The sequence below is a fragment of the Sphaerodactylus townsendi genome, linkage group LG11 (assembly GCF_021028975.2).
Source record: "Sphaerodactylus townsendi isolate TG3544 linkage group LG11, MPM_Stown_v2.3, whole genome shotgun sequence".
Lineage (NCBI taxonomy): Eukaryota > Metazoa > Chordata > Lepidosauria > Squamata > Sphaerodactylidae > Sphaerodactylus > Sphaerodactylus townsendi.
In genome coordinates this window covers 8760022-8784898 of record NC_059435.1, presented here as the reverse complement: position 1 = coordinate 8784898, position 24877 = coordinate 8760022, and the positions used below count along the sequence as shown (strand labels likewise).

The 24877-nt window shown below is 43.8% G+C and overlaps 1 protein-coding gene across 2 annotated transcripts; it reads left to right on the top strand.

Moving 5' to 3' along the window:
* Window positions 1-1088: 1088 nt before the first annotated feature.
* PDCD6 (programmed cell death 6) lies at window positions 1089-24115 on the top strand. 2 transcript variants are annotated; one of them, XM_048511733.1, is made up of 6 exons: window positions 1089-1237; window positions 1390-1451; window positions 14036-14080; window positions 15027-15179; window positions 18887-18996; window positions 23226-24115. In XM_048511733.1, exons 1-6 carry the CDS (start codon window positions 1185-1187, stop codon window positions 23322-23324), a joined length of 522 nt encoding a protein of 173 aa, XP_048367690.1. In that variant the 5' UTR covers window positions 1089-1184; the 3' UTR covers window positions 23325-24115. The 2 variants fall into 2 exon arrangements, with proteins under 2 accessions (XP_048367690.1, XP_048367689.1); XM_048511732.1 differs by having other exon boundaries at window positions 15027-15185.
* The last annotated feature ends 762 nt before the right edge of the window (window positions 24116-24877 follow it).

Genomic DNA, 24877 nt, shown 5'->3' with positions numbered 1-24877 from the left:
GAGGCCTTGAGGCTGCTGAGGATGGAAAGAAGGAAGTCCAAGATATGGAACAATTCAAGGCAGTAGACAGGTGGAAATGCCCGGGAGAGACAGCTGAGGAGGGCCCACTGCCTAGCTGAAGGACTAGCACAGGGGTCTGCAACCTGCGGCTCTCCAGATGTTCATGAACTGCAATTCCCAACAGCCCCTGCCAGCATGGCCAATTGGCCATGCTGACAGGGGCTGATGGGAATTGTAGTCATGAACATCTGGAGAGCCGCAAATTGCAGACCACTGGACTAGCAGAAGGAAAACATTTTTATGGTAGACCAGCTGGAGCAGTGAGACACAACAACGGGCCCAGGGTGTTGCAGTGTTTTAACCAAGAGGAGGTGGGTGGGATGCATTTCACCCAAATTGTTCAAACAGAAGCTGAACCGATTCAATGCGGATGAAATATGGGAAGGCGAGGCTGAAGCGGCGCGGGATTGGAACCTGCCACCCTCTGGACAAAAAAAGCAAAAATCGCCAGAACCCGCCTCCTATTGACCAATCAGGCAGATTCGTCGAACCTTCCACAAGGGCTGCCTGTGGGTCCCCTTACCGCAAGGGTGTCCAACTCTGCCCCTCCAGATATTCGCGCAGTACAATTTCCATCCGCCCCAGTTTCCCAGTCCTTGGGGTCTGGTGAATAATGCCTGTCCAGGGGCGTCCAACTGGGCCACTGCAGATGTTCATGGACTACGATTCCTACCAGCCCCTGGCAGGGGCTCCCCTGGACAGTTGGACACGCCTGGACATGATGGGTTGATGGAAATCGGACTCCACTCCACGAACATCTGGAGGCCCAGAGTTGGACACGAATGCCTTAAAAAAGCAGATTCAAAAGTGCATCCATAATAAAGGCAAGATTACCCAATCCGGATTGAAACAGTCGCTTTCGGGGGCGGAGTCTAGACTGCGCGAGGCGGGTCGGTCGGAAAGGCCCGGGGCTGGAATCCCCTCCGGAGGGAATCCCCGGGAGGCCCCGCCTCTCCGCTGACGTCGGCCGCCTCCCCAATCGGGCCAGAGTCACGCGCGCAGGAGGACCCTCCTCCCGGGCCTCGTCAGCGTCGTGACGTCAGAGGCGGGCGCGTCAGGTAGGGGGAAGCCGCGAGCCGAGACTTCCTCGACGGCGCTGACAGGGGCGAGCGGGGCCTTGGGCGATGGCGGCGATGGGCATGCCGGACGCGAGCTTCTTGTGGGGCGTCTTCCAAAGGTAAGGGCGCCTGGCGCTGACCCGTCCCTCCCGCCCCCTCCCCCCCCGCGCGCCCACTCCCCTTGCCCCGTGGGGTTCTGGGAGCGGGCGGTTGAACGGCCGGCGCCTGTCCACGCGCCGTTGCCACAGCAACGTTTTCGGTGTCTCCTCAGGGTGGACAAGGACCGCAGCGGGGTCATCTCCGACGGCGAACTCCAACAGGCGCTCTCCAACGGTGAGTCCGACGGGGGAAGGCGGGCGGGCGGGAGGGGTCCGTCGCAATCCAGAGGGCCACCCCCCATACACGTTACTATTTTACGATTATCATCATTATTAATTATTAATAATTATAATAAATTATAATAATTAATATATAAATTAATAATAATTTAATTATGTTTAATATCACAGCTGCCAGTTCTTCAGTTGGTTGCTGGCCTTTCATCATAATTCAGGCCTCGCTCAGAGGCCAGGGACTGTAATGAAAGGCCAACAACCAGCTGAAGAACTGGCAGCTCTGATATTATAACGAAATTAAAGTAGTAACAGTAACCACCAGCTAAAGAACTGGCAGCTGCGACATTAAAAATAGTAATAGCGAATTTGAATCCCGCCCTTCCCAGCCAGGGTTGGGCTCAGGGCTGCTTCCAGAGTTTAGAACACAGCAATACAAAATACAAATCTCTATAGTTGGCGATTTGCATGCACAGACAGGCCTCCTGGTGGCCCTAAAGCACAGGTGTCAATTTATTCGCATTTCTCCAGATGTTGCAGGACTTCATTGACATCCCCAGCATCATGCTGACTACACAGCAGGGGATGATGGGAACTGTAGTCCATAACATCTGGAGGGCCATGAGTTTGACACCTATGCCCTAAAGGTACCATGAGTTTGACACCTATGCCCTATGCCCTCCAGGTGTTCATGGATTATGATTCCCATGAACCCCTGCCAGCATGGCCAATTGAACATTTGGAGGGCCAGTCCTGAACACTGCTGTCTTAGAGGGTGATGAGCCAACATTTTCCTACACAAATGCTGTAATGAGTTTGGATATGAAATGACACCTGCCCGCCAAAGAGTCAAGTTTTGAAAGACTAAACAGCCAAGACAAGACCTCCCCTCAGCGGCAAAGGGGTGGTGGTGGTGGCTTCTGCTTGGAAGACCAGTGTGAAAGATTGGGGCAGCCACAAAGGAGGCCCTGTGATGTCGCTGTCTGGATCTTCTTGGCTGAAATGCTCAAGAGGGAGCGCTGTTGCCAGGGGGTAGGCCTTGAATTGCACTTCTTGCCTCGACAAACTGGTACCTCAAAAACTTCACTGACCGTCAGAAGCAAGCATTTATTCCAGGACCAGGTTAACTGTCAGTGCTAAATGAGCCCTTTTTTAAAGTATATTTTTGTTATCATAGGGCAGGGATGCCCAAGTCTGACCCTCCAGGTGTTCATGGATTATGATTCCCATGAACCCCTGCCAGCATGGCCAATTGAACATTTGGAGGGCCAGTCCTGAACACTGCTGTCTTAGAGGGTGATGAGCCAACATTTTCCTACACAAATGCTGTAATGAGTTTGGATATGAAAGAATGCATTCAGCCAGAGTCATTTCCTTAAGCAATTGCTAGGCTGGTCTGGATAAAGGCAATACAGAGTACTGGTCTGTTAGGAAGTGGTCAGTTAAAAGGGACAGTGGAATCATTTAACGCATGATAAAGAAAAGTAACAAATCAGTGGAGCTTGGGGCTGTATTGCTTTGATTTGTTGTGAAGAGCAATAAAATAATTTATTTAGAGAAATAGACTTCCTGGTTCTATTTAGCTTCCGGCATTGTTGTTCCCCTGTGTGATTGTATTGTGACTCTGCATTTTTGTTTGCTGTACTGGTAAACAGTATGTTGCCACAATACTGTGCTGTAGTACTGCACATCAAGGAAAGGGATAATGTATGGTGGTGTGGTTAACATCAAAGTACATTAATATTTTTTTGCTGCTTTGCTATTGTCCACCTTAATAGTACAAAGTTCTGCTGCTAGTAATGGACCATGAATGGTGGGCTGTTGCTAGTTAAGGGATTCTGAAGAGATCCTTGTGGCAGTGAATTCAGCATGACAAGCAATTAAACCAACTAACTTTAACTGAGAATGTGGCTTGAACTGTGTGAACTATAAACATTAGTTACCACACCACCCCAGTTCTGATAACAAAATTATTTATGAGAAGCTTGATTTGCAGCTGACCACCTGGGAAGTACTTGCTGACGTAGTGACGTTTGGTTTGGGCGACTGAAATGGTTATACCCTGATGAGCTGAATGGCGCTCAACAGAGGCCAATTTACTGGAGGTCCCCGGCCCCTCAATGATGCGACTGGCCTCCACCGGAAATCAGGGTCTATGGCTCTGGCCGCCTGGTGGAACACTCTCCTCCAGCGTCCGGACTTCTGGCGGGACCTTCGGGGATTCGCAGGGCCTGTAAGACTGGAAGTTGTTCCAATCCGCATTTGGAGAGACCGTCAGCTGAGGGTGCCCCCCTGCTCCTCCTCTCTAATTACTCCCCATGGCCCTAATACCATCAGGACACATTATTTCCTCGTGATTAGGAGGGTTTCTTGTAAGGGCATGCATGATGTTCTAAACATACTTCTGTTGTTTCTTAATCTATATGTATGTTTTTAGCTGATGTTTTATCTGCACAATCACTCTGAGTTCTCTTCGAGGATAGGGCGGTATACTAAATTCTAATTAATTAATTAATTAATAATAATAATAGTAATACAGTACAATAGTAATAATAGTAATATTAGTACCCTACGTGCAAAGTAGTAAAGCAGGATATGTTCAAAAAGTATTAGTTGGATTCTTTCATGCTGTTTTAACGGTTTCATCACACATGCAGTTTTTCTTAGGCATGTGTGGCTGCCTCGTTTGTGAGTATGGGAAAGGTAACGCAAACCTTCTTATGATATTGCAGGTCTATTTCTGTTTTTGCGGTGTGTCCGGAAATCACAGTGTTTCACAACATCCTGTATACTATAGCATTGTCAGAATGGGCTGTTTCATGTGTAAATTTAACATGCCAGATGTCTTACATAAATAGAAACGAGTATGTGTCGTGTACAGATATCCGTGTGTAACCACTACTGTTTTGACTTGTATGCATTCAGTGGGAATCTACATGGTCTTCAGCCCGCATACAGGCACTAAAACAAGGTTTGTGATCACTACTTACGGAGATGTGTGGCTGCCTCGTCTGCTTTTCTTCTGCTGTTTTTGAAGCAGCTCTGTGCTCTTTCTGCTGGTTTTTCCTCAGATTTCTCTTTTTTTCCTGTGAAATGTGTTTTCACTCTCTGTTTTCACTTAGCCAAAAGTTAGCTGCTTCTGCAGTGGGAGTTTAATGAAAAACACACAATTCTTTTTACTGATTAGCTAGAGTCAATGTCGGCAAAGAGGTTGGGCCCCAGATGAGCAGGCAAAGACTTGTCTCGGTAGACCAGCCGAGCTGGGTTGCCATGGCTGCGCTTCGCTTCTAGAAGTCACTGCAAAGCGTAGCAGTGCTACAACAGATCTCTGTGTCTGGAACCGTGCCGCAACGTAACCAACCGTGTTTCAGAAAAGGGAGCTGTTTTTTGTATGGAAAGTTGTGCTCACTTACCTACTGTGAATTCCACCCATTTACTCACAAAGACTGCCTTGTTCTGTGGGAGCCTGCCCAGATCAGGGCTGCCAAATTGAACATTGGTCGACTGTGATATTTTGGGAGAGGAGAGTTTTGCTAAGATAGTAAAGCTCATTCTTTATGAAGGGAGGAAATTCACAAACTGTTTTTCTGTGCCTGGTCGTCATCTCAAAAGTAGCTTGAGTTTTGGGACTGGAGCTTAAAATGGAACAAATGGGGATCTTCAGCAAAATATGATGCATCGTTTCTGCTTGTCTGGGAATAGATGGGGACAATTTCTACCTTCAAAGTCATCTTCAGTGATTAAAGAAGCCTGTTGGGATTGCCCCAGCAGACATTACGTTCTGCTTACCAAGGGTCTGTTTCTACCTTTGCAGCCAGACTTGTGAGTTAAAGGGGACCTTCTTGAGCTACCATATCAGTCATACTCTAACCCTAGGAACATGCTTGAGAGTCAGCGATGCCCTTCTGCCCTTGCACTGCAGCCCATCATCGAGCCACTGGCCCCATCTCTGTTCGCAGGCAGCAGGGCAGGCGCGATTAACCGCCCTCGCCGGCTGCCGCTGGCTTCATCGGCTTCCCCTCGGGCCTGCTCCTGTTGGAGCCGGGCAGGCGCTTTCCGGACATGGCGGGCCGAAAGCCGCTGACCCTATCCTGCCGTGATCCATGCTTCTACAGAATGAGTGGAGTAAAAGGTAAAACCCAATACTATACAGTGTTATCTTTATTTTAAATGTCAAAAATTATTTGCGGCTCCAAGTGTTTTCTTTTCCCATGGAAAACGGGTCCAAATGGCTCTTTGAGTGTTAAAGGTTCCCTACCCCTGCTCTAACCCCTGTGGACGGCTGCAAAGGGCAGAATTGCAAGAGAATCATGGAGAAGGGAAAATCTCACCTTTCTGTGGAATGGGAGCTGATTGGGGTTATCAGCTGATGCAAGTGAACTTGAAGCTGAGAGCACATAAGCACCCCAAGCACAGTAAATGCGTGGGTAGTACAACAAATACTTCAAATAAAAAAGAACATGATGGCTAAATGTGACTTCTGGGTTCAAAGAAAGTGGTATTTGAAGGCTTCCTGAGTTTGTCTGGCTAACCACTGTGGGAAACAGAGGAAGGATTAACTGGACTGCTGGTTGATCCAGCAGGACTGATCTGATGTTCATTTTTAAAATAAAAATTTTCTCAAAACATCCACAGTTGGAAGCCTAATGGAAAATGAAACTAGGACTATATCTGTGCTGAAGGAAAAACTTTTGTGTTTTACCAGCTAAGGACCTGGTGGCTTCTATGGCAACAGTGGGATTCTCATAGTTGGTCTCAGACCCTAAGCATCAAGTAGGCCACACTGTGGATTTGACCTGTAGCACGGGGACAGATGTTGCTCCAGTGTTAGTTGATAGTGCTGTGGTCGGACCACTATACGCTCAAGGCCTACTTGAGAATCCCAATCCCTCCCTGTATAGGCAGAGAGCAAATTTATGCTTGCCTTCAACAGTCACAATAAGTGCAGGCAATTCTGGAGGCCCCTGAGATTTGTTAGCTAGGTGAGCTGGATAAAGCCATCACGCCCTCTGCCCTCTACTCTAGACCATTAGCTCTTTGGTATATCTTGGAGCTTTTTGGGAAAAAAGCAGGAGCTGAGACAACTTGAGCGAGTTTGATGGAAAACTCATGACACAGCTCCAAGATCATCTTATAACACATTTATGAAATCCTATGAGATGGCAATGAAAGCTACTAAGAAGGAATTCTAAACAGTCTCTATTGTGTTTGCAGGCTCATGCCCAGCACAATTATTTAGGGTAATAGGTCCTTGATTGCCCTTTTGGAGGGGTTCCAAGATGCTAGAAATTCAGCTATTACCTGTGAGACATTTGCAAGCTTTGTTTCAAATAAGATCCTGTTGCTCTGCCAGACCTTCTGGCCAACCTTGATACAATTAAGGAACTGGAGGCCCCTTAGCAGTCTTCTGGTCCAATAATGGACCAATTTAGCCATCTCTCCCAAGTCAGTGCAGACAGAGTCATGGTGATTGTGAAGCCTAATACCGGTACTTGGATCCATGTCCATCATGGCTGATGTAAGCCAGCAGTGGCAGTGTTCAAGCTCCCCTAGGAGACATTGTAAATCTGTCCCTGAGTTCAGGGGTCTTCCTAGGGGAGCTGAAAGAGATGGTATATCCGCTCCTGAAGACATTTCAATCCAACTTCCAACCTGGCCTTGGGACAGGAATGGTGTTGGTCACTCTCACAGACAATCTCTGAAGACAATTTGACCAGGCGGGTCAGCGATGTTAGTGCTTCTCGATCTCATTGCAGCATTTGATGTAGTCAGTCACAGGCTTTTGAGTCATCGCCTTGCCAATGCTGGTATACGGGGGAAAGCCTTGCAATGGCTGATCTTCTTTCTCCAGGGTCAAGATAGTACTTAAGGAGAGGACCTCATCATGCTATTCATTGGTATTTGAGGTTCCATAGGGAGCAAGCCTTTCCCCAATTTTATTTAATATCAATGTGTGGCCTCTAGCTTAGCTGTACTTGCCCAGAAAATCTGGCCAGCCAGATGAAACCAGATCCAGCCACTGTCCTGTGGCTGGGCAGTGGAGATTCAGGGGTGGAAGATGCCAACTCTTGGCTCTTAATGAACTGGAGTTAACACCTAAGCCACCTGTAAGGAGCTTGGTGTGATTCTCAATGCCTCTTTCTCTATGGTAGCCCAAGTCATGAATGTGGCCAGAGTGGCATTTTCCCATCTGTGCCAAGTTAGGCAACTACGTGGCACGCTGCCTGTTTCACCCTGACCTAGCCACAGTTATCACCACTAGGTTGGATTATTGTAAATCACTTTATGCAAGGCTACTCTTGGGCCTGATTTGGAAACTCTAACCAGTGCATAATGCACAAGTCCTCACAGGGACACCATGGAGAACCCACAATAGACCAGTGCTCTACCAGCTGCACTGGCTCCAAGTAGAGTATTAGGTCATGTTTAAAGTCCTAGTGCTGATATTTAAAGGCCTAAACAGTCTGGGTTCATTGAACCTGTGGGACTGTCTCTCTAGATATGTCCTCCAAAGAGGATTTTGCTCTGCAGATAACAACCTACTGGTGATCCCTGGCTTTAAATGGTCTCTGGCCCAGCCTGGTGGAATGCTCTGTCCAAAGGGCCCAGGACCCTGTGGGATCTATTTCAATTCTGCAGGTCTTGTAATATAGAGAGCTGTTTGCCAGGCTAGCAGATGAGGACAGGAATGGGTTTTGTTTCATCTTGGCTGGCCTCCCTTCCCTCTGTTTTGTGTTGTGGACTAGAGGATCTGTGTTTTACTTCATTTTGATTGCCCCAGCCTGGTTGGATTTGTTAAAGGCATCATTTGAAATGTTTGAAATGTTGGGAGCCGCTCTGAGCCTGCTTTGGTAGGATAAGCGGGTTGCAAATGTAATAAATAAATGCTTTTAGAGTGATGTTGGTACATCTTTAATGTGTTGTTTACATTTAGTCTGCAATGAGTTCAGCTAATTTGCGCATGTATGTGTAAAGTGCCATCAAGTCAGAGCTAACTTATTATGACCCTGTAGGGTTTTCAAGGCAAGAGACATTTGTCGGCGTGGGCTGAAAGAGTTCTGAAAGAACTGACCCAAGCTTACCCATCAGGCTTCATGTGGAGAAGTGAGGGATCAAACACGGTTCTTTAGTTTAGAGTTCCCCTCTGCCCTAAGTCCATACTGAGAAGCTCACATATGTGAATATAGGGATACATTGGATCAAATTATTACAAATCAAAAAATATCACAGGCCAAAAGGAAACAGAAAAAAGACAAAGTGCTGGAACTGGATGAACTAACATCAATGTATTACAAATGCTTGGAAAATAATTTAATATTACATCTGTAAAAAGTCATGAATGAAATAAGTAAAGAGAAAGAATTGCCAACATTGTAGCAAGAAGCTCATGTAACATAACAATCTTATAGATCCATTTCACTGCTAAGCATGGACTATAAACTGTTCACTTCAATCTTTATTATGGCTATAAACCAGGATAAACTAGCATAAGGTAAATATAGTATATAAAATTAAAAGAAAACAAAAGGCTTAAAGCTGTAAAAGAATATGCAGGAGGGGACCATGAAATGATCAAGTGCTGTAACTGTATGGCATATCATCTCTATAGGTAGGAGTGGTTTCATTCCGAGATCTTATGGGATTAGGATCATCTTTCATCAGCCCCTGCCAGCATGGCCATGCTGGCAGGGGCTGATGGGAATTGTAGTCCATAACATCTGGAGTGCCAAAGGTTCGCCACCACGGTCCTATGGCATATTTTAAGAGCTGCCACCTAGAACCTAGAATGTGGTTTCAGAATTGGTATCTGTGAGCAGCACAGAAGTATAAAATTGTCCTGTGTGGCTAAGACTATGTTATTAGACATACTGACCAAAAATATTCCAAAAATTTCAGAACTTTTTCAATATTTGATAATTGCAGCCAGAGTAGTATTTGAAACAAAATGGAAGGCAGAAGAATGTCCAAGCCCAGAGAATTGGGAAGGTTAACTAGTGGAATAGGGCAACTGTGTCAAAATCAACAAACTTTGTGACTGAGCAATTGATCAAAGAGTTCCAAGATAAATGGAAAGTGTATTACTTGTATTATTCAAAAAAGGTATAATGAAAAGTGAAGAAATATTGTTGAAATGATGCTGTGGCAGAACAGGCTTGCTTTCCCTGGCAGGCCCTATTCCACTCTCTGCACTCTCCCAGGGGTTGCCAACTTTTCCTGGGGAGGGCTAGGTTTCTCTCTGGGTAAACTGCTGCCACCACGATCATTTGAGAACTGCCCGCTGGGGAAGATCAGGATTCCCCGGCTTCCTTTCCAACCGTGAGGCCTCTGCCTCAGTTTCCCCTTGGTTCCCCTCTCCGGGGTTCCACAGGGTAGATTGGAGGTCCTGGAGGAAAAGCTGCTCAGCCTTCCTCTCTCTCCTGTTTAGATAGTGCATCCAAGACACTGGGGCATTCGTAGTACAGAGAACCGTTCTCCACATCTAAGATTTAAAAGTATTTGGTAAAAATAAGTCACAAATATCTTTTAGCACAGCACCAGATTGAGCAAGGGTTTCCAAAGCAAGGGAGATATAAACGCAAATCCCCTGCCCCTATCTCTTAACATATCCTAGCTAGGAGTTGTTGAACATGGGGTAGGCATGTAAAGCTTAGACGGTTGCAATTCTCAAAGTGTTCTCATTACCTGGCAGGCTGGGTGTGCTCCCTGGAAGAGCACATGGCTCAAAGGTGGCTGCTCCCTTCCCAGCCCTGGCCAGAGGTCTTCTCCCTTCTATGTCTCAGCAGAAAAGCCTGAGAAAGAGACCTCGCCCCTCTCCTATCCAGCAATTTATCAGATCCCAGACCCCACCCTCCTTTGATCTGGTCAGGCTGGGTCAAGATCTCTTTTCCCCCTAGGTCAGGTAGCACTTCCTGATGTCTCTCTGGAATTTCTAAGTCCTCCAAATCTATGATACCTGATGAGAGAAGATGAGAAGGGGTGGGGAGGAGCCCATTTCTCCGCAGATGCATATAAATTATCATTAACCCTGATGATATTATTATATCATAGATTGAAAAGGGGTTTAAATGGAAACACAAATGATTAATCACTTTATGGAAAAATTCAATATCTTATTAGGAAATTTAGAAAGTTATAATAGAAAGCACTTATTAGTGAACTTTACATACTTTGGATCAGGGGTCTTCAAACTATGGCCCTCCAGATGTTCATAGACTACAATTCCCAAGAGCCCTACCACTTGGCCATGCTGGCAGAGGCTGATGGGAATTGTAGTCCATGAACATCTGGAGGGCCATAGTTTGAAGACCCCTGCTTTGGATTATTAAATTTTAGTCTGATGTCACAGCTGTGACCATTCTGCCTTGCATCACTCTGCTAGGAGTTTAGCCGCTTGACAGAATCTAAACCCCTTACGGTATTGCTCCCAGTTTCACTGGCAGACACAAAGCCCCTGACCAAAAAAGAGGGAAACAGAATGGAGGGCAAATTAATGACTGGAGTGCCTTTCTTGATTGAGTAAAAAGAAAAGAGAGAGAGAAGAGGAATGTCCTTGGGCTGGGCTGACTCCTCTGGGGTGAGTGGTGATGTCTCCAGTGTTGAAAAGTATTTTGAGGTTGAGAAGGCTATGCCACTGAGCTGGAGGAGATTCCACTTGTAGCAATATCCTTCCTCTTCATTCCTGGGAATTTTCAATGTCATGGCTGAACTCAGGTGCCTTTGTGAGGCTCCCCAAGCTTCACATTTCCTGGCACTTCGGCTACAAAAGGGGATGCCTATTGACCAAGTGTTGTCTTACAGCAATGGAGACAGCATGTCTTTTCGGCAAGTGAGAGATGCAGGGGGCAACTCTGCCGTCCTGTTTCTCCCCAAGCCCTTTTATTGACAGTTTACAAGAGGAAAAACAAACAAGGCAGGCAGGGGAAACACAATACAATGGACAGGGCAAAGAGTACGGGGGTTTGAGCAGAGAATTTGGTATTTGCACGTACACACATTGGAGCCAGAGGGTCTGAAATGTCAGCAGTTTTCTCCGAAACCACATTTGGGAAGGAAAGGTCAGTTGCACGTGGGAGACCCTTTTCCAAGCAGAATGGCTGCCTTACTCGGGAGCCTCCCGGGCGCTGTGCCCCCCAACAACCAAGTCCAAAATAAGAGGAGGACCCTACTGTCTAAGCCAGTGATGATGAACCTTTTGAGCTTGATGTGTAAAAAATTTGGAAAATGCCTATCTTGACTCTGCTGGTGTCCCCCTGCCTCCGAACAAAAGAGAAACGATTCTTTGCATATTCAGTCCAGTCATGTGTGTTGCTGTGTTGTGGGGTGTCACCTTTGACATGCATGTCATAGGTTTGCCATCACTGGTCTAAGTGGTCTCAGCTGATGGAGCAGTAATGTCTTCACACGTGATACAGTAGTAGTGGCTCAGACATTCAGCCACATGACTTAAGAGTTTTTTTCATTTTGGAATAAGAAAACTGTCATTTCTCTTTCCTGACAAGAGAAGTGTGGCATTTAAACTGAAGGTTGTGGTCAAATATTGTGGTTTCTTGTGTCCCTTTCTCACCGCCATTTTAATTTATTATAAATAATATCTGTTGTAGTCCTGAGCATTATTCAGATAAAATTCTGATTCAGAATAATACTTTACTCTTTAAAAATACAAAGTAATGCTTTCAGTTTTTCAGAGAAATCCCTCCTTCTCCTGAAGGCGGAGGGAGTCTGGATCTATGGATTGTTCTCTTCCTGTTACTAGGAGGCAGGACTTCTCTGAACTTTTAACTTCACTTTCTTCCTATAACGGTCACTTCCTTCCGTTGACAGTTACGTTCCTGCCTCATACAGGAGTGCACAACTTCCTTCGGGCTCCATGCCTTTCTTCAGCTTTTTTCCTCAGGAGCCTTAAGTTTTTTGTCTTTCCCTTCCATTCTTGTCGGTTTTTGTGTGATTGTTGTGTTTTCTGTGTCTGTTTCCCTCATTTTTTCATTTATCCACCTGCTTAGTGTGTGTTTTGTATTGGTTTGTAATTAGTAAAGGTTTTGTATTGTATAGTATTGTAACATTATATATTGCAGCTTAGAAGGATAAAGCAAATCTTCCATTTTACACAGTAGGTTTCTTCCTTTTTTTCAAAATTAATGCTTTATTAACATAATATGTTTTTCATACAGTTGCAGTATAAATGATAAAACATGTATTACTGATGATATCACTATCCAATGATACTAATTAGAAAAACGTCAATAAAGAAACTACGGTAACATTAAACTCTGCTTTCTGTTACCTTCACCAGCTTTCTTCAATCTTATGTATTATCTATATATAGCAGTGGCATAGGAGGTTAAGAGCTCGTGTATCTAATCTGGAGGAACCGGGTTTGATTCCCAGCTCTGCCGCCTGAGCTGTGGAGGCTTATCTGGGGAATTCAGATTAGCCTGTACACTCCCACACACGCCAGCTGGGTGACCTTGGGCTAGTCACAGCTTCTCGGAGCTCTCTCAGCCCCACCTACCTCACAGGGTGTTTGTTGTGAGGGGGGAAGGGCAAGGAGATTGTAAGCCCCTTTGAGTCTCCTGCAGGAGAGAAAGGGGGGATATAAATCCAAACTCAAACTCACTATATATAATATTGGATTTATATTTATAACTTTTTATAATGTTACACCGCCAACTACAATGTTATTCTTATTATCTCATACAATATAATTTATCCATTCTTTCCACTTTGATTTGAATTCCATATCGAATTTGCATAAAATATAACCTGTCGGTTTAGCCAATCTTACAAACTCCGTGACTTTAAGTTGCTGTTCTTTCACCATTAGAATCTTTGAAGTTTTCCAATTTTTGGCCCAAATTATTCTTGCAACAGTAGATAAGTATCTGACTAGATCAGCATATCTCTTGTCTTTCTTTGCATCTAAAATTTATAGGAAATACATTTCAGGATTCATCTTCATCTTACCATTTAAAATCTTTGATATTTCTTTATGGATCTGTCACCAAAAACTCCAGTCTTCCTGCATGTCCACCACTGATGAATTAGAGTACCTATTTCTTCTCTGCATTTCAAAACCTCTGCATTTCAGAACCTTTTTTCATCTTAGCCAGCTTATGAGGTGTTATGTACCAGCAATAAAGCATCCTATGTTTTAATATAATAACTCTTAGTGAAACTTAAATCTTTGATCCATAATATTATGTCCCACATTTCTAACCCAACTAACCATATAATCCTTTACATTCTCCTTCTCCCTATCGAAAGCTAGGCAAACTTCATACATCTTTCCTTTCAAACCTAAATCTGTCTTCAGCAATCGAGTCTCTAATACACCTATGTCTGTTGCGATCTTGAAAGATTTCTTAGGTTCATCAGAATGATTCTTGAGCTGTCTGTATAACCACCAGTCTACAGTAGGTATCTTACAGTCTGATTTGATTGCTCTTTTATATCTATAACAGATGGTCCAACGTTTTGACACCTTTGAGAGAGGTCATGACCATTATTCCACTGTGATTATGGATTTATTTTTTTTAAAGATCTTTCCTGTGATTTTTTTAAAAAATGTTTGCTTTCTTTTTGTCTTAGGAACATGGACTCCATTTAACCCAGCAACAGTCAGATCCATCCTATGTAAGTTGTTAATTAGACTATACCTTTGCTTTAATATTCACTACTGAATGTTTTTGTGTTTATATTGACTGACCAAAGAGGATCAGAGCTTCATCCCGTGTCCCTATTCACCAGCAGTGGTCTGGACTGGTATTTTGTGTGTGGTTGCTCCCACTTCACGGAACAAACTCTGAGGTGTGTGAGTTGGGCTCTTTGAGGTGTCCAAGACCTGCTTTCAACAAGGATTTCTGGCAAGGACAGGAATAAGATCTGTAGGTGGAAGCCTGTGTCAGGAGGCCTGTATTTGGGGATTGCTTATGCTGCTGTTTCAATGCACTGGGGGGGGGGCAGGGAGATGGAATGGGTTAAATGCATTTCTAACTGTCTTTTCACTGTTGCTGTAGAATGTGGAGCAATACCAGGTGGTGTTCAAGGTCACTGCTTGCCCATCTTATGTTATCTTCCTAACACTTACTTTTAGGCTCGCTTTCCCAGGCCGGGGCGGGGGGGGGGCGCTGCCAGTTGTTTTAACTATTGGATTTTGCGCAGGTTTTTCTCAGTTCTGGCTTTAGCCAGGGAAGATCCCACACCATTAAAACTACTGTTCTTCAACAAGAGTTTGTGAGTGTTTTTGGGATTCTGACAGCCTGGTTCTGGGGCTAGAGACTGCAACCTGTAACTCTCCAGATGTTCATAGGCTACAATTCCCATCAGCCTCTGTCAGCATGGCCAATTGGCCATGCTGGCAGGGGCTGATAGGATTTGTAGTCCATGAACATCTGGAGAGCTGCAGGTTGCAGACGTCTGGGCTAGAAGAAGCTGCTGGTTAATTTTTGCCTGATATGTCATTATTTATCCGTTAGTAGACATTCCTGTAATTTTTCTTAGATTTATAAGTGGAAGGAAACAGACAGTGTCTTGTTTCTGTTACTTGTACACCTTAATATTTGGATTGTGTTTGTTTCAGCCATGTTTGACAGAGAAAACAAAGGTGGCGTGAACTTCAACGAATTCAGTGGCGTCTGGAAATACATCTCAGACTGGCAGAACGTATTTCGCACGTATGACAGAGACAATTCTGGAATGATCGACAAACACGAATTAAAGCAAGCACTAACAGGTTTTGGTAATTCATTTGCAATTATAGTTGCCTGCGTACTACAGTCCTCTATAGAGCTGTGCCACGTCACACACTGAAACATTCAGTGGTAAAAGGCAGAACATGGCCTAGCTGTTTGTTTTTGTGGTCCTTAAAAAACAAGAGTCTCACAAGGCTGCCATGTGGGCCAAAGTTTTCATGAAACTTTTGCCAAAACAAAAGCATTTCAGACTATTAGAACTCCGTCCATTCTTAGTATTATAGTTTGTTTATTTATTTATAGGCCTCCTCATTTGCTGAGGCTCAAAGTGGATTACACTGAATAAAGCAAAGCAAACAAGTGGCACGACATGTAGGGCAATAGCACTTAGATTCCAGAATTAGAAATAGTGCAAAAATCAGACAAATCCTTACAAATGCAAAAAATTGAATCACACAATGTGGAAAACAGTGACCTAAATTCCTGTTTTTACCTCATGCCACTAAGGTTCATTTCAAGTTCACTGGTAACTTTTTTTTGGTCTGACTTGTGTTTTTTTTAATGCCCCCGGAGTCTATTTGTTTTGTATCAGTTCAGATCTACTCAATACAATAAACCCAGACCCTTCATCCTTTGGTGTCCTTTCATGGCCTTGCCTCTCTCCGCTTTGTCTGTATGGTCTCACCTTCTGGTACAAACACCCCTCAGAACGAGCACCTTTATGAGAGGGAGAGCCCATATTTTCAGTGAAGCTGTTGGCAGGATTCCTTTGTCCCCCCCTTTTCTCCTGACAGTATGTCAAACTGGAATGAATTCACACTCCCTTTTTGGTTTTCCAAATCTTGTTTAGACCAAGAGATTCTTGGTGTGTGAAATGTTCATTCTCTCATCTCAAAATTTCAAGCAGCCAGGCATTAGTGGTTGGAAAAAACAGTGCCGTCCTGTGCAGACTTACTCTAGTCTAATCTCAAGATAATTAGTGATCAGGCAACCCGATCCGGGGACTGGGCCTAATCCCCCTCTGGGGGCAGCGTGGGCCTATATTGTTGGATTTGCCCTCCCAGGGGCACTTATTCCGATGGAAAGGCAAATCTGCCAGTGCCCAGCTGCTGTGGGACACTGAGAGACCCAGCAGCAGTGCCCAGCTCCACATCAGCACTCCTGAGCTATGTAGGCTTGGCAGGGGCATTCCCAGGGGGTGGAGCCAACCTTAGTAAGTCCCCTTGTGCCTGCAGAGATGGCCTCGGAGATATGCCATATTTTCCATTTTAATATTTAATATCCTCATTTAAGATTTGTACATCTTTCTGAATTCCCCCCTATGGGGTATTCTGGTGGGGGTGGTTGTTTTTTGGCTACCTGTACTGCAGGAAAGCCCTTTGGAGGGGGCCTTAACAGTCTTGGGCTGTTAAGAATAACATCGTAGTTCTAAGTTCTCAAGTAGATTCCTGCCACAGAGCAGTATTGGCAAATGTGCAGGTTGTTGCCTAATAGTCAACACAGGTGTTCTCTGACAAGTAGTGTGGAATACTGCATTTTCTAAGTATGCCTAGTATACCTGGGTTCTGACCTCCTGAAGATCAGCATGTTCCTGTAGATTAATTCAAACACCAAAGCAGGGTTGATCTTTTTTTTGTAGTAAAAGGATCAGACTTTTTAAAGGATTCTTAAATGCTTCAGGGCACTGCTCTGTATTAAGTGGCTAGAAGGTTAAGAAAATGTTTAAAGGGCCACTAGATATACAACTACTAAATCTCAAAGCCTATTTATTATAAATCATCTGCAATTGTACAATAAATCATCTAACCTTTATTATAAATCATGTACTGTAAGTCTACTTTATTATAAATCATCTATTATAAATCATCTACATCTTCTAAAAGGCCCACAATAGCCTACCTCATACATACAAAATCCAACTTACAGTACACAGAAGGGTCCACTTTTGGGACCCTAACAGACACATTTCAGCCAAACTGCGTTCCTTAGTGGTCAAAATTAATACAGTAATGTCCATCTTCAACCACACATAGCAGTAATCAATCTTTTATCTAGACTGAGACCAATTGTCTATAATTAGCCAATTTGATATTAAATATTAACTGAGGGTAGAATTTCAGTTGTCAAATATGAGGTGTTGAAAACTCGGAACATATATTATTTGAATGCTCATACTATGATGAGATACGTTGGATGCTTCTGTCCTTTGACCAGACAAACTCTCCTTTGGCTAAGAAAGAAAAGGTTAAAATACTGTTATCAGATACCAATAAAAATCTAACCACGCATAGCAGTAATAAATCTTTTATCTAGACTGAGACCAATTATCTATAGCCAATTTGATATTAAAAATCTAACATATTCTGTTGCCAAGTTTGCCTGGATATCAAGTAAAATCAGGAAGGCCCGACAGAGCACTACCGGCTCTGCCAGCTAATCCTTATTATTAATTATTATTAGACTGACATTCCACTCATTATCTTGAGCTGATGTTCTGAGTTCCTGAGACCTATTATCTGCACTTTGTTAACTGTTTTAATCTGTATATTTGTAATATCTGTAACTTTTATGATTTTAATTCTTTTGGATCTTGCTGGTCAATGACCGTAAATAAACTATGATGATGATGATATTAAATATTACTAAAGAATAATTTATACATGCAATTTTTAAAAAAGAAACCAACTAAAGAATTGCTTAGATTGGCTTCCGGGTCTTCCACACAAAGTCATTTTCTCTTAGAAAGTGTAACAAAATGCGTCAATCATGCCCAATTCATGAATAGAAAACAAATCAAAGAAAAAATTACTTATTATTTTCAAAAAGGGCAAAAAGTATCTTACACCCAGCATATTACTGTACATCTACCAAAAATCCAAATGTTTTGCCTGATTATTTACCTGCCAGGACATAACCATACTGCTCTATATTAGACAGCAGATTGTTCTCTCCATAGCATTGGCAGCATTATAACCAATACTCTTTAAGATTTTTTTTTGTGGTTAAGAAGAAGAAGAAGAAGAGTTTGGATTTATATCCCCCCTTTCTCTCCTGCAGGAGACTCAAAGGGGTTTACAATCTCCTTGCCCTTCCCCCCTCACAACAAACACCCTGTGAGGTAGGTGGGGCTGAGAGAGCTCCGAGAAGCTGTGACTAGCCCAAGGTGTGTGGGAGTGTACAGGCTAATCTGAATTCCCCAGATAAGCCTCCACAGCTCAGGTGGCAGAGCTGGGAATCAAACCCGGTTCCTCCAGATTAGATACACGAGCTCTTAACCTCCTACGCCACTGCTGCTCCTGTTAAGTGGATAACGTTGTGTGGATAGCACAGCTCTATACTGCTCGCTAACATTACCAACACATTTTAATTCCCTTTTTTTCATTAGATTATCCCTTCAACTTGCATATTTGGCCATCAAGTTGCATCTGACTTATGGCAACCCCATAAGGTTTTCAAGCCAAGAGGTGTTCAGAGGTAGTTTGCCATTGCTTGCCTCTGCATAGCAGCCCTAGATTTTGCTTGTGGTCCCCCATTCAAGTGCTAACCAGGGCCAACTTGCTTAGCTGATGAGATTGAGCTAGCTGGGGCTCTCTAGGTCAGAACATATGCAATTTAGTATTTCCTTCATGGTGACTTAATATGTATGGTCATTTGTTTCCTAGTTAACTCACTGTAGCAGACGTGGCTCATACAGACTAAACTCTATTTCTTCATTTGATTCATGCACATCTTCAATTTTTCTTTCAAGGTTATCGCTTGTCTGACCAATTCTACGATCTCCTTATTCAGAAGTTTGACAGACAGAGAAGAGGCCAAGTGGCTTTTGACGACTTCATTCAGTGCTGCGTGGTCCTGCAGGTAACAACAAAATGAGATACAAAAATGATTTAGGAATGGCCAGTTTGCTCGGCCAAATCTAATTTATGAAGTCAGCAATGCTATATTTACAAATTTAAAGACCTGGCTTTAAAAAAAATAATATTTAAAGGAATAATGTGCATTTTACAGTAGTAGTAAAAGTGCAGTACTCTCAGTCAAACAGAAGCCTGTAAATAAATTATCTCAATCCTTTGCAAGAAGCTGCATTTTTTAAATTCTTGCCAATGAAGATCTCACCTGTGGTGTAGTGGTTAAAAGCAGGTGGATTCTAATTTGTAGAACTGGGTTTGATTCCCCACTCCTCTGAGTGGCAGAGGCTTATGTGGTGAACCAGATGTGTTTCCACACTCCTAGATTCCGGCTGGGTGACCTTGGCTAGTCACAGTTCTTCAGAACTCTCTCAGCCCCACCTACCTCACAAGGTGTCTGTTGTGGGAGAGGAAGGGAAAGGCCACCTTGTAGGCCACCTTGAGTCTCCTTACAGGAGAGAAGGGGTGGGGTATAAATCCAAACTCCTCCTCTTCTTCTTTTGCTTTAAGGAGAAGGGTACTATAGATGCATAAAGAAAATAAATAATTTTTGCCCAGGTAAGCAGCAGTCCCTACTGCTCAGGACTAACTACCAACACCTTAAACCTTCTTAGAAATGGTCCCCTCAGTTTTTTTTAATATTGGGCAAAAATATATTTGGCTCCATTCTGAAGATACCCTGAAGGTTCCACTGAATGGTAACAATTCCCATTCTGAAAGGTATCTGCTCTGAAGTGCAACAGCAGCTTTTCATGTCAGTGTTGAAGTGACAAAGAGTGAATGGTTTTGGCTTTTCAAGTGTTTGGGCTTGAATTATGCCTCCCAACGCAGGGTCTTCTATGTGATATGTGTGTGAACGATGCATATTGGTAATTTCTCTGTTTTCCCATCCTTTACTAGAAATAAATATAATGGGCTTCTTCAGCTCTGATTTCCAGTAATCTCCCAGTAAGCCAGAGAATGTCACTTGTTTAAACACCTTTCCTAGTCAGAAACAAAGTAGGCACAAGAGGCTTTCTTAAACGTTAAAAAGATTTATTTATTTATTTATTATTTGAACTTATAGGCCGCCTCATCCCCAAAGGACTCGAGGCGGCTCACAATACGGCTGTTCTACCGAACAGCAATCAACAGCATAAAATCAACAACATAAAACATTGAACCCATTAAAACCTATGCAGCGATTACAAATAGCAAAGAGCTATAAATTAAGACAACCAAGGTTTTTATAAAACAGAAGTTGTTTAAAAACAGGCACCTGATCTAAGGCTAAAAAAAAAGGGAGGGAGTAGGCCGGGCCCACAATGGAATCCATAAATCAGGCCCAACCATATGAACTAAAAGGTAAAGTTTCCCCTTCAGTAGTATCCGACCCTGGGGTACCACTGTGAGCAGTGGTGTTATAGGCAAACTATTAGTGGGGTAGTTTGCCATTGCTTTCCCCGGCTGTTCTTTACCCCCTAGCTAGGTGCTAGGTACTCATTAACCGACCAAGAAATGGATGGATGGCTGAGTTGACCACGAGCTAGCTGCCAGGATATCTGACCCGCAAGGGGATCGAACTCTTGGCCGTGTGAGTGGCAGCGCAAGCACTTAACCACTATACTACACGGCTCCATAAAAAGATGAACTAGAATAAGATTTATTCAGAAATAACAAAGATGTTTGGCTAAGTAAAAATAACATAAGATAAAGCAGGTGAGTTGATACAAGCTATATATACAATCAACCTGTTGATAGCTTTTGACACTGTTCCAGTTCAGTAGTAAAGATGTTTGCTTTCTTAGTTCTTTATGACCTCAGATATGACCTGTCACTCACTGAGGTTTTCAAGGATTCCTCTTTTCTGTTTCGCTACAGAATTAAATCTACTGTCTCCTCTGAAATTCCACTGTCTCAATAAGCCGCCTTTAGTGTATTTCCCCCAGAGATGAATAAGTAAGCAGTGTACTTTTATTGTATCACTGCAATATTTCTGGCCACTCCGTCTGCCTGACTTGTTCTCTCACAAAACTTTTCCCCAAGAGAACAGAGCAGTTCACTCTACAACCGTTCCTTAGCTCTCTCTGCTTCAGAACATCTCTCAGTCCTCACAGCGTTGATTGAGAACTGGCTCTCTAGCTGCCAGCCAATCACAAGCTGCTGTGGTTAACTCCTTGTTTGCTGGAGCTTTGCAGCTAAGTCCTGGATTATGTGGTGAGGCACTTCTGATATGGAGTAGGATCCCTAGGTGCCATTCCTAGGAGCAGCAGTGGCGTAGCGGTTAAGAGCAGGTGCATTCTAATCTGGAGGAACCGGGTTTGATTCCCCGCTCTGCCGTTTTGAGCTGTGGAGGCTTATCTGGGGAATTCAGATTAGCCTGTGCACTCCCACACACACCAGCTGGGTGACCTTGGGCTAGTCACAGTTCTACGGCGCTCTCTCAGCCCCACCTACCTCACAGGGTGTTTGTTATAAGGGGGGAAGGACAAGGAGATTGTAAGCCCCTTTGAGTCTCCTGCAGGTGAGAAAGGGGGGATATAAATCCAAACTCTTCTTCTTCTCTTCTTCTTCCGTTAATGATAGGTCCACCCCCTCCAATAGATACACCTCTTGTGCTGGGAAAAGGCTCCTTGCAAAGGAGATTCTATCTTTAGCAACACAGAACCTCTAGATCCAATTAGTAGAGATCCCAACTAGTTTCAGCTTCTCTCCATATTAGCTTAAATAAATCAACACCTCTTTTCCAGAGATACTTTAATGAGCAATTTCTGGCTGTTGCTCAAGGAAAGTTTGCAGTTATGAGGTTAATAAAGTCAACACAAGTAGTAAAATATGAAGTAGATCTTCACTTTCTTGTACTGGAGTACAGGAACCCCAGGAGTTCATGGGAATACTCCCAAGGACTCCTTTGTAATGACCATCTGGCTAATTGAAGAGTGGTGTTGTCTCTAGAAAGGGGACAGGGAATCAGCCTCAGGGGAATGAGATGGAATCTGTTTCCTCCTTTGTCAAAGGGGTGGGACTTGAGTGTTTCTTCCACCCACCATCACCTTGGAACATTAGCTAGAAAACGTGCTGATTGGATGTTGCGAACCACTAACTCAGCTGTAGGTCGGTTGTCACCAAGGAGATACCATTCTTATGCAACTGACATACAAATTCCCAATGAAAAATTGAGTGGGCTTTCACTCTTATTTTGCAGCTCCATCATAGAAAGAAAAACAGCATTTGGTATCCATAGACAGTGATTGCTTGTTGCAGTTTTTAATTGAATCTTGGTAGGTCAGGTTGTAGGAGATCCTTTTTTTCCTGAGTATATTTTTTTCCAGGCATCTTCCCATCCCTGGGCTATGACAAGCTTTAAAGCAAAATCTTGTGGAGGATCCTAAGATTTGAGAACTACCTAAGTAGTTACCGACTGTATCACCTCACCTGTTCTAGTCTCACCCAATCCCATGTGAAGACGGTGCTCTTTAGGTTTTGCTGGTAGAACCAGTGGCGGGGCTACCAGGGGACAGGGGGTGCACCACACAATCAAGACAGCTTTGTCTAACCCTTCCCCCCCCCTTCCCCGTGGCACTCCTCATTCCATACATCTCTACTTTAGTTAACAGAAGAGGCTGTAGGAGAACAGGCCTGCTCAGCTCTTCCCCAGGTTTGCAAAGGACCTGGTGGGAACTACATTTCCCAGGGTCTCCTGGGAAATGTAGTTCCCACCAGGTCCTTTGCAGCCTGAAGGGAACAGGCAGGCCTGTTCTCCAGCCTGCTCGGTTTGCTAAAGTAAGTGTGTGTGGGGGGGTATCGTGTGTGGGGTGTGTGGTGGATTTTTTTGCCTCCCCTGTAGCTCAATCCCCACACTGTTACACCTCCTCACACACTTTAACAAATGGAGCAGGCTTGAGAAGAGGCCTGCCTGTGTTCTCTTCCAGGCTGCAACCGGTCTGGTGGGAACTACATTTCCCAGGAGACCCTGGGAAATGTAGTTCCCGCCAGGTCTTTTGCAGCCTGGAAGAGAACAGGCAGCCTGTTCTCCAGCCTGCTCCGTTTGCTAAAGTAAGTGTATGTGTGGGGGGCCTATGGGAAGGGGGTGCCACGCGGTGGGGGGAGCCAGAGTGCGCACTGGGCACACTCTGGCCCAGCTACGCCTCTGAGTAGAATTGAGTAAGGTTTGTACATTAACTTCTTCTTTGTTTTCAGAAATGGACAGATATCTTCAGACGCTACGATACTGATCAGGATGGCTGGATTCAAGTGTCTTACGAACAATACCTTTCTATGATCTTCAGTGCTGTATGACTGCGAATACTGTTGCAAGGATGTGGACTGAATTTGCCAATTTCCTTACGTACAAAGTATCAAAAATGTCTCATTCTTAAATGTTGTATATGAATGGGTTAGAAAAAAAATCAGGTGACTAATTTACCTTTTAAAAAATTCAAATCATGGCCACAATAGCTGCAGCTGCAAAATTTCAGCACTATCATGTTCAATGTTTTTGAAAACGTGCATGAAGTTTCAATGCCAAATCAATAGTGCCCAAACTTGCACAATATTGCATGTGCCTTTTTCTAACAGAGAATATTAAAACAGATTGTCTAGAAATATGTCCTGTGTTCATAGCAAGCATGTTGTTATATTGGGGAGGGGACAATAGCTCAGTGCCCTTGAAAATTCCTGCCACTTGGGTTCAGGCATGGTGGGCTGCATCTGTGTCCATTTCAGTAATACTGTGTATGTATAGCTCCTACAAGCAAGGATAGATGTTTCTTTGCAGCTACTTCCAGTAGCTGCGCATGTGCTGTGCATACAACATGCATGCTGAGAGAAGGGAATGAAGTTTAGCTCTAGGGCTTTACTGTAGCCAAAACAATAATGTAAAGGTAGCTGAAGACTACCAGATATACTTCTATTTTGCTTTTCAAATTTTAATTTTTATAACATCCACTTGATCTAGACTAACTGGCCAAAGACCTTCTTGGAAGGTGTAGGTACTGATTTATAGAAGCCATCTCTGATTTTCAGTGTTTTGAAATACGCATCTTTGTTATTGTGCTATACTTCTGCCAAGCCATAAAAGACAAACAATACAGAGTTTCATATTCTTCTTTGTGGTCCATGTGCAGGCATCTCAGCGAGATTCTGCATTTTTGTAGAGTCTTCTCCAGAATATTTTGAATAATGTAAACAATTTTGATGGGCGGCTCTAACAAGTCAAAAGGAGAGGGTGCTAAGGTTTGTTCCTAGAAGGGCAGAACTGTCTTTTTCACCCACCTCAGCATTGGTGGGGGTGGGGGTGGATACAGATTGCTTCCTGCAGTATCTGTTCTTTGAGTACTTCTCTGTGCATTCCAGGTAGTGAGCGTGGTGTGTGTGGCACCGGGATTTTAGGCACAAAAACCTCCCTCTCAAAACACACAGCTACAATGATGCGAGCCTAGTGAGGAGTCACGTGTTCCTACTGAACTTCTTCCAAATCTTAAGAGTGCATCATGGCAATTTAAAGGAATCTATTGTGGGGAAGACAGGTTGCCAGGTGAATACAGACGTGTAGCTGTTGTTCTGAGTCATGATCAATACAATGGAGTGTTCACTGCTACCTGGTCTCCATGGATTGCACTGACAAGCTAACCTAGGCTCAAGAGGCATCCTGTGGCATCAAGTTGGAGGAAAGTGAAGGAAAACCCATTGGAACAAAAGCACCAGCCTGTACAACCAGGGCATAATATTTGATGACAGGAGATAATGCATGACTGTATGGAAGGTAAACAATTTGTTCTTAGTAGTCATAGTTTAGGAACAGAAATGCTAACTGGTACAAGTTGGATGCTAACAGTATTCCCCCTCTGTGT

What these genes read in the sequence shown, in the direction of transcription:
- PDCD6 (XM_048511732.1), top strand. Translation starts at nt 1,185, where the DNA reads ATGGCGGCGATGGGCATGCCGGACGCGAGCTTCTTGTGGGGCGTCTTC. An exon ending in CCAACAGGCGCTCTCCAACG is followed by an intron (nt 1,452 to 14,035) that starts GTGAGTCCGACG and finishes TTTTTGTCTTAG; the next exon opens with GAACATGGACTCCATTTAAC. An exon ending in GCAAGCACTAACAGGTTTTG is followed by an intron (nt 15,186 to 18,886) that starts GTAATTCATTTG and finishes TTTTCTTTCAAG; the next exon opens with GTTATCGCTTGTCTGACCAA.